The sequence below is a fragment of the Otolemur garnettii genome, unplaced genomic scaffold (genome assembly GCF_000181295.1).
Source record: "Otolemur garnettii isolate 467f Iridium unplaced genomic scaffold, OtoGar3 scaffold00023, whole genome shotgun sequence".
NCBI lineage: Eukaryota > Metazoa > Chordata > Mammalia > Primates > Galagidae > Otolemur > Otolemur garnettii.
Window position 1 is genome coordinate 21852374 of NW_003852418.1, and position 16034 is coordinate 21868407.

Sequence of the window (16034 nt, forward strand, 5' to 3'; positions counted from 1 at the left end):
CGGGCCGGGCTGGGGATTCGAACCCGCCACCTTAGGTGTACATGGCTGGCGCCTTAGCCGGTTGAGCTATAGGCGCCGAGCCAAGCTTACAGTTTTAGTGAGTCATGCCATCTTATCAGGCATCACCAACTTGGAACAGTGTGCTGAGAGCTACGAAGGGACAGCTTTGGACACCTTGTGAGCATACAGGAGAGGCACTCAATCCAACTTTGTTTAGGGAAAATTTCCCCAAGAAGGCCACATCTCTGTTGAGTGGGTGAGGAGTTAGCCCAGGCAAGTCTTTTATACACAAGACGCAGTTTGTGAGAGCCAAGAGGTAAGAGAGTGTGGTGACACAGTGGGATGCCTGGGACAGAGGTTCCCATCAGGAGTGGTGCCTTCACTATGCTAACTTCATATAGACAACTGGGGAGTCCCCAAAGTGTATTAAGAGGAGGACAGAGGTAACAAGAGATGGCTTTGGGAGAGATCACCCTGTCTGCTGTGTGGGTTTCAGAGAGGAGCTGGCAGGACCTCTAGGAGGGGCATGAGTTAGGAGAACATCCTGGCAATCCAAAAAGCTAAGCCGATGACCTCAATATTGTGGCGGAAGAGGCCGGGAAATAACAGAAAGGAGCCAATTTCCAGACTGGATCAAGGGGATGGAGCAAGTAGACCATGGGACTGGTTGACTGCCAGAGGAGGGGCACTGACCCGGGACCGATGAAGTCTCTCAGGACTGAAACGCTCGCTCCTTAGGGCCTGGTACTGGAGCTCCTGTGTCCCCTTGCACACGTTTTCGTTGACATCTAAAAATTGCTTCCCGTAGGATTAAGTAGTTGTACACGAAAGAATTACGGGCGTGTGCTGCATCTGCCTGTTAAGCAGATGTGTGTCAAACTCTAGTTCTGCAGATTTTGCTCTTCCCATTATGGAAAAATGTCCATATCCAGTCGTCACCGTGTAACCTACTTGCCCACCTGGACTTGCTCTCTGTGAGGAAAAAGTCCGACGCTGCCTTCACACTGTTCAATTCACCTTTAATCAACCAGAGGAAACCATCTCACCCTTGACTTCCACTACGGAAAGCCGTTCTGTGAGTTTCACCCCGATGAAACCAAAGGCCACCCCCCAAGGACTCTATCTTCAGCTTCTTCCTGAAGCTCTACCAAATCTTAACGTTACTCCCCAGCAATGTAAAAACCAGATCCTGCAGAAGTCTCACAAGAACCAGAAGAAATAGGTGTTTGCATTCGTCCTGACTAGACAATATAAGCAAATAAACACGCAAATGTCCATTTGTGCCCGCCGAGCCACTCTCAGGGTCCACCGCGTGCCACCGACCCAGCCCACGGCCGGCGGCCCCTCGGTCCTGCCCACGTTCCCAGGGTCGCGTCCCAACCCCCCCGCCCCGCGGCCCTCTGATTTCCCGGCTAGCCTCGAGTGAGGACGCGCTCCTAACACTCACGGAGTAAGCCCGCGGAAGTCCCTTCCACGAACAGAAAGGCGAGCTCCCGCCGGCCTGGCCCCGGCCCCGGCCTCTCCCTGGGCCTCAGGGACGCGAGACTCGACAGGCCGCCTGTAGGAAGGACACTCCCGCCTCGTCTCAGGGGCGGCCACGAGCACCCGGCGTCTTTTGCCCGCCCCATCCCATCCACTCTAGCCTCACACAAACGAGAAAAGAGCTGGGACCTTCGCCTCCGATTCAGTCCTGACGTCGCGATCCCAGCACGAAGATTCCACTCTCCGACGCCTCCGCGGCGGCCATCTTACCCAAAAGAGACGGACGCCTTTTGACTCTCGCGCCAACCCGTAGAACGAGCGCGCCGCGGAGGGAGCTGTGCGCAGGGACGGAAGTGGAAGCCTGAACTTCCGGTAGCCCGCACGCCCAGCCCTCCCGGGACAGCTTCATTGGCTTGTCAGGTTGCGATCTCACAATCTCGCGAGAGGTGCTGAGGGGGCGGCCGCCGGTGTGTCTGCCCTCCCGCTCCCCGCCCCCGCTTCCGCCGCGGCCTCCGCCTCCGCCTCCCTCCAACCGGGCGTCCCCGTCGCCACCGCCGCTCCTCCCCGCCACGGGAGCGGCCGCGGAGCCGCCACCGCCCAGTCCGCGCAGCGCGGGAGGCGGGATCCGCACGGTAAGATGGCCGCTGCGGGCCCAGACGGCCGGGCTGAGCGTGTCTGCTGCCGGGCCGGGCGGTGGGGGCCGGGGCGAGGGGCCGGGCCGACCCTTCAGCGGCCCCAGAGTGCGTCCCGCCCGCGAGGACAGTCACAGTTGGGCCCACCCTGCGGGGTGCCAAGGGTCAAAGGTGCGAGCAGGTGTTGGAGTTTTGCGCGTGGTCTCCCGGGGTGGCGGCGGCCCCCCGTGGATTCTCGAGTCCAGCTGAGCTGGCGCCTCGGGTCTCGTGCTTTGGCGTTTGTTCGGTTTGTAGCCTTGAAAGGGACGCGTGTGAAGCGAAGAAGTGTCAGAGGTGGCCGAGTAGAATCCTGGTAGTTAGGGACACTCCAGACGTTCCTCCCCGTGAGGAGGAGGATGCCTGTCTTTGTATAGGAATCTTCTGTTTTAGAGCGGAAACTGGTGAGGACGTAAATTGTTGCATGGAAAGCAAGTGTTGGTGGCCTTCAGAATTTAGGGTATTTTTTCTACTGCATATTTTAACTACGGGAGTTTGAAACAGAATAAGTCAGTTTCCCCAAGTTGTTACTTTTAATTGTGGCGCTCACCGCCTGGTAGTGGCACTTCTGCTGATTGGTCCTGGGTCACCTTTACTTGTGAATGACTGTTTGGTCTTCATAAGATTTGCAGTTGACTGTAGCTACCGGCCATGGGTGTTTGTCTGAGTGACGACATCTCTTGGTTTTATGCACCTGCTGGTCCACAGCAAGTTTCTGGTGCCTGCATCTCTCTGCTCCATTTCTAAGAAACTCATGTGCCCCCTTCACATTCCCTGTGTGCAGTTTCCTTGAGCAATCATTGCTGAACGCTTGGCTTTAAATATCTTCCTCCCACCCCAGATATTTCCATAGCTAATGTTTCCAGCACAGAGCTTAGGATCTGTCATCCAGATGCCTGTGTGACTGCCCTGGCTACATGTCTGGTCGTCCTCTCACACTCGCTCTGCTCCTCAAACCTGTTCCACTCCCACTCTTATGTGTGGCCCCACACCCCAAGGCCTTTCACACATGAAACCTCTGGCCATCCTTAGTTCTTCTCTCTCTCTCTTTTTTTTCCTGTGGTCCCTTCATGTTAAGTTCAGCAGCAACCTTTGACGCTGGCCAGAGCATCTTGGTCTGGCCATGCCTGTCTGTCTTGTCTGCCACCATAGGCTCTTGCACCAGTGTTTCCTTATTAGACTTGGGTTCAGCACGTTGTATCTAGCACATTGGCAGCTGGGAAAACCAGAGCCATCTTTTAATTTTTTAATTGATTGGAGCAGTCTGGCACATACCTTATTTTGTGATGTATATGTCAGGGATGAGGGATAAAAAGCAAGGGGGACAGTGGTGTACTCACCACCCATTTCAGGACCCTCATAGTGCTCCCAGAGCTGGCAGAGCTGCCTCTTTGGCCCAAGCCATCTGCCCCTCCCACAGATATCCACCACCTGACCTTATTTGAAAAAAACAAAATAACGGCTCTGAGCCTATACAGCGGCTAGGGCGCCAGCTACATACACCAGAGCTGGCGGGTTCAAACCCAGCCCAGGCCTTCCAAACAATAAGGACAACTGCAACCAAAAACAGCCAGGCATTTGGCGGGTACCTGTAGTCCCAGCTCCTTGGGAGACTGAGACAAAGAATCACTTAAGTCCAAGAGTTTGAGATTGCTGTGAGCTGTGACTGCACGGCAGTCTACCAAGGTGGACATAGTGAGAATCTGTCTCAAAAAGAAAAACAAAAATAGTTTTTCCAGTTCTGTTTATTACTGAAAGCCCACAGCCTGTGCTGCAGCTTGTTTTTTCCTTCAGTATTGTTTGTGGAGGAAACATTGTGATTGGGTGAGTTCACATACTTTCACTGCTTTCTTAAATTCGGTTGTGTACATATGTGATCATATGCTAAAACCCAGTATTTCTGAGACCAGAAGTTTTTGATTTAGTTTTCAACATACTTGGTAGTAGTGTCTTACCTAGTAAAGTTTAATTGCTTCTGTTCTACTTAGTATGAATACTCACACATCTCTCACAGTGTTTGATTATGTGGTGCTGCCTCAGGCCTCAGTGAGGCTATTATATTGTGCCATATAATCTTTATACAGTCTGAAACTGTTCTGAATTCTAAAGCACATCTGTATGCCACAGTTCCTTTGTTCATGCTACTGCTGAATGAACATTTAGGTAGGTAACTTTCACATTTTCCATTATCTAGAGATAACTCTCCAGTGGAGAATCTGAACACCTCCATCAGCTATTATTTTTTTTTTCTGTAGAAATAAATCAGAATGAGTTATGCAGAAAAACCCGATGAAATCACAAAAGATGAGTGGATGGAGAAGCTTAATAACTTACATGTCCAGCGAGCAGACATGAATCGTCTCATCATGAACTACCTGGTCACAGGTAACGGCTTGAGTAGGGATGCTACTACTTAAACATAATTCTCCTTTTTGTCTAAACAAATAGCACTTGACCACTGAAGCTTGGTTTTAAAGTTGCGTTCAGACATTATAAAAGCACATGTTAACTTGACAAATTTGTAAGCTCTCGTGTTGAAGATAACCTTTTCCAGAGAGGAGGTGATCATTCTAGGTCTCTGAGACCTACTTCCAAAACCAGTTCCTTTGATAATCCAGATAATTAAGATTATTCTAAAGTACCTTTGAAGCCCAAACAATTGTACTCTTCTGGCCAGTCTGGTAAAGTATTCCTGCCTGTTCTTAGAAGTGTGCACCACTTAGGAGGGGACACTCAGACCCTTCTTGACACAGAGGAGGAGGAGGATAGGGCTGTATATGGTAAGAAAATCCAGACATTTTTCAAAAGGCAGAAAATAGAAAGTTGGTCTCCCTCCTGGTAGTCTTCAGTTTCCCCCTCCATGTTCATCTCTGTTAAAAAGTTTTCTGAAGGTGATGAGGAAATCTAGGCCTGGAGTTCTGGAAGGGAGAAGCATACACCTGGCTTTGATGTAGGAAGTAATTGCAGACTGACACTGAGCAGTCAGTGCAGGTAAAGCCAGCCTCCCACTCCCACCCGGCCTCACAGCCACACTGGGGGTGTGGAGCTAGCATGTCTGGCTCACCTGGCAGTAGCATCACTCAGCATCTGGCCCTCAGAGGAGCCCACAGCAGCACAGGGGGCTGGTAGCCATTCTTACCTCTTCAGCTGATATAATACAGTTTTGTATGGGGTGGAAAGGAATGAAGTGTACTGGCGTTCTCATTTTCTGTATTTTGAGAGTATAACTTGTAAATTACAAAGATATTAATACCAGGTCCTAAGAAGGTGTGGTCCCTGTGATATAATCTAGGCAGCTGGCCTTTCTAGAGATAAAAAGTCTTTGCATTAATTCTTTGCTAACTTTCCTAGCAGTGAAGGTGGTTTTCATTTTCAGAAGGTTTTAAGGAAGCAGCAGAGAAGTTTCGAATGGAATCTGGGATTGAACCCAGCGTGGATCTAGAAACACTTGATGAGAGGATCAAGATCCGGGAGATGATACTGAAAGGTCAGATACAGGAGGCCATTGCACTGATCAACAGCCTCCACCCAGAGCTCTTGGACACAAACCGGTACCTTTACTTCCATTTGCAGGTAAGTTTTAGGTAGTCTGGTTTTTGGATATTTGAAATGATTCAGAAGTAACTAGGCTAATTTGAATTAATAAATTTTTTTGTTTTTGGCGGAGAGGGATTTGAGTAAATCTATTTTATGTATTTCGGAAGCTGTTTTTTGCTTTTAAAATGCATATTTAATAAATCATAGATGTTGAAACATCTTTCTGAGCCCTACTTTAACTAAGACCAAGTTCCAGGTCATTGTCAATGCCTGGGATGTGTGAGTTAAGCCCGTCTGTCTTTGCCACGGACTAGCAACAACATCTGATCGAGCTGATCCGCCAACGTGAGACAGAGGCAGCGCTGGAGTTTGCGCAGACACAGCTGGCTGAGCAGGGTGAGGAGAGCAGGGAGTGCCTGACAGAGATGGAACGCACGCTGGCCCTGCTGGCCTTCGACAGTCCTGAGGAGTCGCCCTTTGGAGATCTCCTTCACATGATGCAGAGGCAGAAGGTAGAACATGGGGGCCGCCCCTCCATGTGTGGACAGAGGGGCTCACAGACATGGCGCTTGTGGGGCTTTGTGGTAAGAGCAGTGACATCTGGGCACTGGACACTATAGAGTATTGATGATTCTTCCCTTAGTTTTCATCTTTTATGAAACTAGGAGCATTAGAGTTTGAATATTCTAGAATATTCAACCCCCTTTGCTGATTTTTCTTACATAACCTTCCTGTTTATTTGGAGACTCTTAGAAACGGTTGTCCTAAGTATTTTTACAGTTTTTGGCCAGGGCCAGGTTTGAACCCACCATCTCTGGTATATGGGGCCGGCACCCTACTCCTTGAGCCATAGGTGCCGCCCCAGGTTTTTTAATTTAAAATCCGTTATTCTAAAATGTTTCTTTAGTGTCTTCCCTAACATGCTGGCTTGTGGCTTCCCAGGCCCAGATCTCTCTTTCCCCAATTTCCCGTCCTGGCTGGCTCCTCTTCTGGGGCTTTGTCTTGCCCTGTATTGGGAGCACTGCCCATCCTTGAAAGTCTGCTTGAGATGTTTTCTTGGGGCTTACTGGGAGGGACTTGTGTTGCCTGCTGCACTGGCCTTTTCTCTCCTGCAGTCCCTTGGCCTGAAAGCCTCACACACTGATGCCCGATGGATTTGCCCTCCAGCCTGTAAGCTCCCCTCAGCCAGGCTTATGTGTTTAACACCTGATAGTGCCTCACAGTTAAGGGCTTAATGTTTGTTTAAATAAATAACCTTATGTAAAAATGGTATAAAATGAATTTATTAACAGACTCTTTTGCTGGCGTTCTCTGTGTGTGGTTGTTTTTATTGGATGTGTTTATTTTCTAGGTGTGGAGTGAAGTTAATCAAGCTGTCCTAGATTACGAAAATCGAGAGTCAACACCCAAGCTGGCAAAATTACTAAAACTACTACTTTGGGCTCAGAATGAGCTGGACCAGAAGAAAGTAAAATATCCCAAAATGACAGACCTCAGCAAGGGTGTGATCGAGGAGCCCAAGTAGAATCTGTGTGGTGGCCCCGCACAGGACTCCCTGCTCCATCTGCGACCACATTTTTACCGCAGTAGAGTACTCTTTTTTCCCCCTTGTACTTTTTTTTTGACCCAGCATCTTTTTTAAAGGGAAAAAATGGCCTTTTTAAGCTCTGGAAAGCTCGCAGTGAAACACTGTCTCTCTGGAATGTGGCGCAGACTCTGCACCGTGGTACATTTGCAAGCATCTGACAAGCAGCCATTCGCCTTTCCAGTGCTCTCGGTACCTTTGGCAGCTGAAGGGTTTGGTTGGCCACGGAGCACTGCATGCGGTGGGGTTGTTGCTAATACTCCAGCCTCCCATTCAAAATACGTGAAGGAGCAGGTCATGGCCTTGCTCTCCGCGGGCTGCAGGCAGACAGGACGTCATCCCCTTCTCCTGAGTCTTGTCAGCTGCTTCTACAAGTTTTTCTCTACCCTTGGTTTTTTGTTTTTCATAGGAAAGAATATATAAATTTGTAAATCTTCATAACTCCTTGAAATGTGTGTGAGGCTATTGCATTTGATTTGTTTTTCCTTTTTGGTCTGGGTTGTGTGACTTTTGGGGAAATGCGTGAGGGGTGGGGCTATGTGATTTTTAATTTTTTTTTTAAGTATACATTTGGTGCTGTGCATGGTGAGAGACCCCTTCACAATGGATCAGTGACCTTTCTCTGCTAGGCAGTTTTGTTGAAAATAAAGATTTCTCTTCGATTTCAAGAATGACCAAAATGACTTCTAAACAGTTTGCATCACCTCAAATGACCTTTTGGTTTGGGCTGTACTTCTCCTCTAATGATGGCAGTGACATGCTTTCGCATCTGCAGCTAGAAAGATGTCTTGGCCCTGTCTGTGTGCTGGCAGGCAGCCCTTCACTGGCAGGGTCGCTTGAGGGCAGGAGGCTGTTGGCAGAGGATGGAGCGCAGGCCTCCTGAGCAGAGTGGTTTCTCTTTTGTTGTCTGCCTTCTCTGCAGGTGTCCCTCTTTTGTTTGCTCACAGCCTTGTTCCTTGTCCTGGTGGTAGGAGGGACTGGCTCGGTGTAGCATGGGGTTTATGCAGGTCAGTGCAGTCAGTGGTGAGTGTGTGGTGCGTAGGTTGGTGCAGGTGTGTTTGGATCTGTTACAGTGGGCTGGCAGGTGCAGCAGCACTGCAAGCAGGTTTTGTGTGAGGCCACAGAACTGCTGACTCCTGAGTGAGGCTGCGGGGAGGTAGCGGGCCCACTGCATCTTCCACTGTTGGCGGCTGAGGTGGGGAGCTGCTGTGCTTACTGAGTAGCAAGGAACAGCCCACAAGCCAGGCCAGGCTGGGGTGAGACTGTGCCCCTTGAATGTTGGTCACCCAGTGTCTGTGGCTCTGTCCTTCCAGCTAGAGGAGTGTCCTTACTGAGGCCTGGTGCAGTTCAGTGGGAGGAACTTCTGGCAGGATTTCCTTTCCCCTAGATGCCCTCTGTGAGTTAGTGAGAGACACAGAGGTAAACTGCTGCAGTCCTTGTGAAATCATTCTGGCCTCTAGGCTGACCCTTCAGGCTGCCCCTTTGGTTTTGTGAAGATTGAGTGCCAGGAGATGGCCCCTTCCCTGAGCCCTTGGAGTGGTGTGTCCGAGTCCTGCATACATCTTTGGGATTATTTTGTCTGAGGTTTGAAGAGAAAAATAGAGGGAAAGGGAGTTTTAATTTTTAGGTGATAGGTTAATCATAGCTGATGCTAGAAGAAAAATATTAGTTGAGAGAAATAAAACCACATTTTTTGAACAACACCAGATAATGGAGCATATTCCTAATTTTATTACTAGTGTATATAAGATCATTACATGCACAATTAATATATAATCAATTTGACATATTCTCAAGGTTAGAGGGTATGAGATGTGTAGTGACGGGAAGCCCTGTCTTCTGGGGCTATTGGTGCACTAAGTGTTGCTAGGTGGTTGTGAGACAGAGTGTTGACGTTTCATTTGCCGGTTCAGGCAGTGAGTAGCTTGATAAGCCAATGCTGAAACCCAGTGCAGGGTAGACGCTGTGAGACTGGAGACTTCAGGTGCTCTTCGTTACTTGGCCTGTGTTTGAGAGGCTGTACTTCTCCCGTGATCTCTTAGTAGGTGGAGGTCTTCTGAGGAAGCACTTTGCATACTTTTCCTGTTTGTCACCTGTTTGCAGTCTTGTTTTCGCAGCAAGCAAACGAAATTAAGCCACTTCGGGATAATGAATGTTCAGTATAATTTGGTTTTTCTACATTGTCTCATTTTATATGTCACTGTTGTGTTTATAAGATGTGGCTATGTTTTACAGAGTAGTTTATTTCCTTTTACGCTTTCTGGTGGAAAGTGCCTTGAAATAAATAAAGTCTGAGAGTATTCCGGTACTCTGTGTTCCTGACAGCATAACGTCATGAGGAATAACCCCTGGTTTGGATCTTTCTGAAGCATAGGGATTATTGCAAAGCAAGTGGGAACTAACACATTTTGCCATTTGAATATGGCTTTCCAGGTTCTAGAAAAGATGAACATTGGTTGGGACCAAAGTCTCCACGGCGTGTGACTGAAGACCGGTGGCCTTGTGTGCTTGAAAACTGCACACTGAGTCCACTGATGCCTCAAGAAGGCCGAGATCTTCTATCCAGCCAAGATGGGATATGAAAACGTGTAAACAAAAAATGTTGAGGACAGTTTTCTAAGGCAATATAATGTCTTTATTTTCTTATTTCTGTATGTTATTAATTTTAGAGAGTTGAGGAACCAGGGTTCCAGAAAGAATCTTAACATATTTTATGATAAAGACAATGGCATCTTTGGGACAGTGGAACGGGTTCCCTTCTTGGTTGGTATTGCTGAGTCTCAGTGAGAACAAAGAGCACACTGCTAGTGTTGTGAATGGAAGGTCTGGCTGCCTCCCTGCCGATGAAAGACACTGAATAGTACACAGTAGGACCTCGTGTGGTGTGCGTGCCTGGTAGACCCACCGCCCGACGCAGCTGCCTGTTGTCATCAGCCTTCAATCATTTTTGCTTTGTTGACATGTTTTATTCTGAGACACGCATGTTACTTTTTACAACAGGTATGTTTTTATTTCAGATACATGTATTACTTTTTCTGATTATTTGTAAATTGTATTGTCAGCATTAGTCATTTGAAATCCTGTATAAAATCATAGCCTGCTTTCTGGTTTTCTATTATGTTTGATTCTATAATTCTTTATACCATTGAGGCACATCCCCCTCCCTCGCCCCCAAATATCCAGATATCTCCTGAGAAATGCAGGACAGATTGCTTTTGCTTCCTATTAATTTGATAGTAAAAGTTTTCATGGTTTTCTCAGAATGGTCATATGAAAGCTCTTTTTTTCTTTAATAAGAACAAAGAATTACTAATACATTTTTTATTAAAAAGTTGGTATTGAATTGGAGGATAGCAGGAAATCATTTCTTGCAGCTTCATGCTTCGATTTTGCTCAGTCCCCACTCTGACAGCATTCATCTTCTCTGTTGTGTATGTCTGTGTACTTGTGTGTGTTTAGTTTGAAGTCTGTCATCTGTTTCCTAGAGTCATGGCACTTTAACATTTCATAAATTAGTCAAGGAAATAGAATTTTTCTGGCTAGCCAGTACATAATTTTAATTTTAAGCTGAATTGGAATAGCCTTAAGTTTTTTTTAACTTACGAAACTTCCTAAAATACCAAAAATAGAGGGAAAGCTGCAGTGTACCCCAGTGCCCCCCACTCAGCTCAAAGATATCCCCACTGTCTGTGAGCCCGTGGCCAGAGATAGCTGCAGGTGTCCAGTTTTAAGTGGCTCCTGTGCTTTCAGGTACTTTAGTGTCTTTGTGCAGTTTAGGACAGTTAAGAAGGATGTTCTGCAGTGCCCGCAAATAGAATGTGGGAATGACAGTGGCGTACTGGGGCCAAGGAGTGGTATCAGTGCAGCCAGGCCTGCACTATGTGTCTGCTTAGTACCAGGGACTAGGATGATGGCCTTCTGTAACTGGTCCCTGCATGGCAATGACATGTCCTGGTGTTCTGGATGTCAGCTTACCCTTGCTCCTTCCATGTCCCTCACCCTTGCAGGAGGCATGCAGTGGGTCTTCAAGGTGGTGTCACCATGAGCCCTTGGGTATGAGCTCCTAAGTGACAGTCTGAGAGCTTCAGTAGGAACTACAGTTCCTTGCACATGTGACCTACCTGTCTTAAATATTCTGCCTTAATTTTGGAATGCCATCCTCACTTGTGATTTTTTTTTCTTAGAGACAGTTTCATTTTGTCGCCCTCAGTAGAGTGCTGTGACATCACAGCTCACAGCAACCTCCTGTAATTCTCTTGCCTCAGCCTCCTGAGTAGCTGAGACTACAGGTGCCCACCACAACGCCTGGCTATTTTTGTTGTTGTTGTTGCAGTTTGGCCGGGTCCAGGTTTAAACCTGCCACCCTTGGTATATGGGGGCAGTGCCCTACCCACTGTGCCGTAGGCACCGCACCTCACTCATGATTTTTTACTTATGTACAGGTAGAGTACAGGATTTGAGTGGGCCTTGGGGTAACTAGCTGTGGCAGAATCTTTTACCGTAGAGTGTCCTGAGCTGTTTTACCCTCTCCAGAAGCTATGAAGGCAGCTCTGCTGGTGAATTGGCCTGTGCCACACACTGAGTGACATGAGGAGGGGCTGAGGAGTTAGCCGGTGGCTAACTAGTGATAAGCACATCCCTACGCCTCTGGGTGTGTGTGGCACATGGTGCTGTTGATTATCTGCAGCATTTCAGTGTCTCCTGGTTGGAAGGCCAGGTGTATAGCTCCAGTGTGACCATGACACACAAGAAAATTGACCAGATGAAGCCCGTAGATTCATTTGCAGCCAGCTGTAACCAAAAAAATTAACAAAAGAAGTAACAACTGAAAACCAGTAGACTTTGTTAAATGAGTGTATCTGAATGGTTTTGTTTTTATTGGGTCATGAAGTGTGAAGTGCTAAGTTGGACAGTTCAATTCTCTGACACTTGGGTTTTTTTTGGTTTCTTTTGTGTATGTGAAAGTTTCATCCTCATTCTTTCAAAGGCACGTTTTGGCTTGTACTTTACCTTTCAAATTTTGTTTTGGAGCAAATTTGTGTTATTTTTGAATATAAGTTCCTTCTTAGAACTGATGCAGCACAGACAGCTCAAAATATGGATGAAACATTTGGGAAGGATATGGCCAGTGAACACCTAGCACATCAATGATGTGAATTCTATTCTGGTGATTTTAAGTTTGAAAATGAGCCACATGGGCAACCTGAGACCAAGGTGGATGATGATGAGCTAGAAGCTATAGCAGAAGCAAACCCATCTCCACCTGCTGAATTAGCAACAAGGTCTAATATCATTATTCCAACAGGAGTGGACCATTTGAAACAAATCAGCAGGTAAAGGAGCTGGTTAGATGGGTCCATGTGAATTAAACAAGAGCATCAGTAGAGAAATCATTTTGAAGCTTGTCTTCTTTGCTGTCATGACATTTCTATACTTTATTACTATGTGTGATGAAAAGTGGATTCTTTATAAAACAACTGCAGGCTTTTGACATAACAGCTGGATGAAGGTGAAATGCTAAAACACAGCCCCAAACTGGAATATTCATCAGAAGCATGTGTGGTCCAGTGCCAGTGTAATTCACTACAACCTCACAAGACCTGGTCAGTCGGTATGGCAGATGTCTCCTTTAGCCAGCTGTATGGAATGATGAGGACGAGTGGTGTCAATAGAGGCCAGTCCCCTTGCAAGACAGTACTGAAACACATGTCACACACAGTCCTGCTTATACTGTAGGATCTGAACTTGGAAACTGTCATCTGCCCTATTCACCAGACCTCACACCACCTGACTATTATACCTTCCAGGCCTTGAACTACTTCTTGCAAGGAAAAATATTCAGTTCTCAAAAGGCTGTGGAAAATGCATTTTGAGATTACACCACCACTTGTTCCCCAGGCTTCGTTGCTGCTGGCGTAAACGAGCTACTGTTAAGATAGCAACACTGTGCCAGGAGTTTAGGCGCATAACTGTGATCAGTTGCATTGCTTCTTGGAGAAGCACTACACTTTTGATTCAAAATTGAAATTTCAGATTTGATGACCTAATAAATGCAGGTCACACTCTAGGCTCTTCTGTCAGCTGTGTGCAGAAGGGCTTAGCTCCTGCACAGGCTGGATGGGAGCTGTGGCCTGGTGTTTGAGCTCTGGAGAGGAAGACTCTGGGGTGCAGTTGCTCACTGTGCTGCGAGTGGTTGCTCACAGGTGCTCCTAGTGTTGGGCTAGAATGTGTGAGCTTAGTGACCAGGGACAAGTGGCTGAGCCATGCTGCCTTCAGCCCTGCTTTGAGATGCCATCTCCACCTGGCTGCAGCTTTGCCTCTGGGGTACATCAGCAGGCTTTGCCCATGAGGTGTTCGCCCTCCTGTGGGTCACAGTATCTTTTAGTCAGAATTTTCCTACCTGACTTTGGAAAGTGAAGCCAGCTGACCTGTCACCAAGATTGTCTGGCATGGAGTGTCCTAAAGGAGCAGGGGAGGAGGCAGTGGCTGTCAGCCAGAAATCAGAAGACCTGCTGGTCTCTGGTCCTGCTTGTCCACAGATTCATGTGCCTGGCTGGTCCTTAAGCTCTGGGCATTCCAGTTTTAGAAATGTTGGGTAGCTATGTTTGTAAGATCCAAACAAGGAATTTACTAGCACTTTGAGAAGAATGAACTGTTCAGAACCTTTAGGGATTGGATTATTCCCTGTGTAGAACCCACATTGCACTGTATCCACTTGTTACATCGTAAAGTTCATCATTGTGGTTTCTGGTGAAATTTCACACAGTTCTTTGTCCTGTTCCCGTCAGCCATTTGCAGTGTTGATTCAGCTCCAAAGGTGCCATGAACTAGGCTTTGTAGTCAGTTGGTGCAGGTCACACCCAGACTGTCTGCCAGGAACGTGGAGAAGACAAACTTGTCAGACTTATTTACTTGGCCTTCTCAGGTTTAGACTTGGACATGGACTGGAAAGGAGGCAGGGGCTACCTGGGTACAGGTCTCGCTCAGCTTCTCTTTTGAGGAGCTGTGCTGGGCCCCTGGGGGGAGCAAGGGCAGTGAGTGTGGGTGGCTTTAGGAAGCCAGTGTGTCCCCACACACACCAGCCCCAAATAAACTGAAGTTAGGCAGGCTGGACCCAACAAGGCAGGAGGCAGCACTGCAGGGGTGAGGGCCGTGAGTGTTGGCTGTGACACCTGTCACCAAAGTCACCCTCCATCCTAGAAACCCCAAGTTCTAACTGCTGGTGTTTTCCCTGTATGTAATGTTTCACCTTAAGCCTCTAAGATTGTTGGTGGGGTGTGGGGCAGCTCACAGAGTCACCTAGAAGCATGGAGCTCATGTGTCCCCTGCCCACATGTAGCACGTACAGCCTTCTGCAAGATGTGCCCTTGAGTAGCAGGTTGCACCCACACCTTCCCCCAGGTGAGGCTGGGGCCCAGGGAGCTGCCCTATCAGCCCCCTTGGTGCCCACTTGTCCCTAGGGCCTTGTCCTCCCTCCACCCTGGCTACTGAAAGCTGTGCACACAGCAGCCATAATGATCCTCTGACACTGTGGGGGCTTCCTAACTCCGACCCAGGGCCCATCTATACTGGCTTCCAGGGTCCTGTTTCCACCTCTCTGGCCATGCTGGGCGCCTGACCTTTGTCCCAGAGTTATGTGTGTGTGTGTTGCCCCTGCAGCTCATACAGACCTCACAGGAGTGTCCATTCAAGAGTGGTTCCTCAGCCCCACCATGTGAAGTGACACCTACCCTGCCCTGGTCTCCTTTTTCCTGTTTGTCTCCCAGCCCTAGAATATCAGCTCCAAGAGGAAAGGGGCTGTGGGTAACCAGGTGACAGATGTCTACACAATGTATCTATAGACGTTTATATAAAGTTACCATTGAAGAACCTCATGCAATGGATGACAACTACCAGAAGAATGGAACACTCTCAGCAATAAATTTAGCAACAATGTTCAAACTTCTTGGCTGTGAGCTAGGACAATCTGGGGAGCTAGACCTTTCTCCACCAACATCAAATCTGGACGGAAGATTGACCTTGCTTTTAGATATTGATATCCTTAATATCTCACAAGCACAGGTGGGGCTAGGTGCTGGGAGCGCTGGACCCAGGCAGTGCAAAGGCCCTGGGGTGGCTGGGCTGTTGGAGAAGTAGGGAGGGAGGGTGAGTTAGGGTTTTGTCCTCAGCACTCTGCCAAGTCTGCTGTCTGCTGTGTGGAAAGTGGATGTGGGGGTGAGGGTGTGTAAGCAGAATGAGGTGGGGGTGAGGGTGTGTAAGCAGTAGGCCTGGCAGAGGTAGGATGTACCCAGCCCCCACCCCCAGCACAGAGCCTGGCATGTGGCTGGGAATTAGAACGCCTTTGTCAGTCAGTGAAGTTAGCAAGAACCTGTTGAGGGATCTGCTCTCATAGGCCCTCCTTAGGGCCCTGGGAGTGGAGCCTGCTACAAAGGTCCATGTTTCAAATTGGGCACCATGAGATCTTGCTGCCATTGAACGCAGTTATGAGGTCACTCCTCATTTTCATTTGACCAGTCTACAACCCTGTGAGTCAAGGACACCATCACTCTCGGGTTTTTTGTTGTTTTCTTTGAGACTGTTTCAGAGAGTCCCCCTGGGTACAGTGCTGTGCTGTTATAGCTCACAGCAACCTCAAACTCATGTGCTCAAGTGATCCTCCTACTTGACCTCCTGAGTAGCTGGGACTACAGGGTTCTGTCGCAAGTCTGGGCTGGTTTTTCTATTTTTAGTAGAGACAGAGTCTCCCCCTTGTTCTCTCTGGT

The 16034-nt window shown here is 48.0% G+C and overlaps 2 protein-coding genes across 3 annotated transcripts in view; one reads left to right on the top strand and one right to left on the bottom strand.

The window, feature by feature from the left end:
* Nucleotides 1-1728, bottom strand: part of DIDO1 (death inducer-obliterator 1) — a 56234-nt gene extending 54506 nt beyond the window's left edge. Inside the window, exon 1 of the mRNA XM_023511950.1 lies at nt 1672-1728. The gene's annotated coding sequence lies outside the window, so the exon portion shown is untranslated. The remainder of the gene's footprint in view (nt 1-1671) is intronic.
* A 191-nt stretch (nt 1729-1919) lies between these two features.
* On the top strand, nt 1920-10535 carry GID8 (GID complex subunit 8 homolog). 2 transcript variants are annotated; one of them, XM_003787766.3, is made up of 5 exons: nt 1920-2114; nt 4406-4535; nt 5527-5723; nt 6002-6199; nt 7039-10535. In XM_003787766.3, exons 2-5 carry the CDS (start codon nt 4418-4420, stop codon nt 7210-7212), a joined length of 687 nt encoding a protein of 228 aa, XP_003787814.1. In that variant the 5' UTR covers nt 1920-2114; nt 4406-4417; the 3' UTR covers nt 7213-10535. The 2 variants fall into 2 exon arrangements, with proteins under 2 accessions (XP_003787814.1, XP_012659424.1); XM_012803970.2 differs by lacking the exon at nt 1920-2114 and adding an exon at nt 4128-4313 and having other exon boundaries at nt 7039-7352.
* The last annotated feature ends 5499 nt before the right edge of the window (nt 10536-16034 follow it).

What these genes read in the sequence shown, in the direction of transcription:
- GID8 (XM_003787766.3), top strand. Translation starts at nt 4,418, where the DNA reads ATGAGTTATGCAGAAAAACCCGATGAAATCACAAAAGATGAGTGGATG. An exon ending in CATGAACTACCTGGTCACAG is followed by an intron (nt 4,536 to 5,526) that starts GTAACGGCTTGA and finishes TTTCATTTTCAG; the next exon opens with AAGGTTTTAAGGAAGCAGCA. An exon ending in ACATGATGCAGAGGCAGAAG is followed by an intron (nt 6,200 to 7,038) that starts GTAGAACATGGG and finishes TTTATTTTCTAG; the next exon opens with GTGTGGAGTGAAGTTAATCA.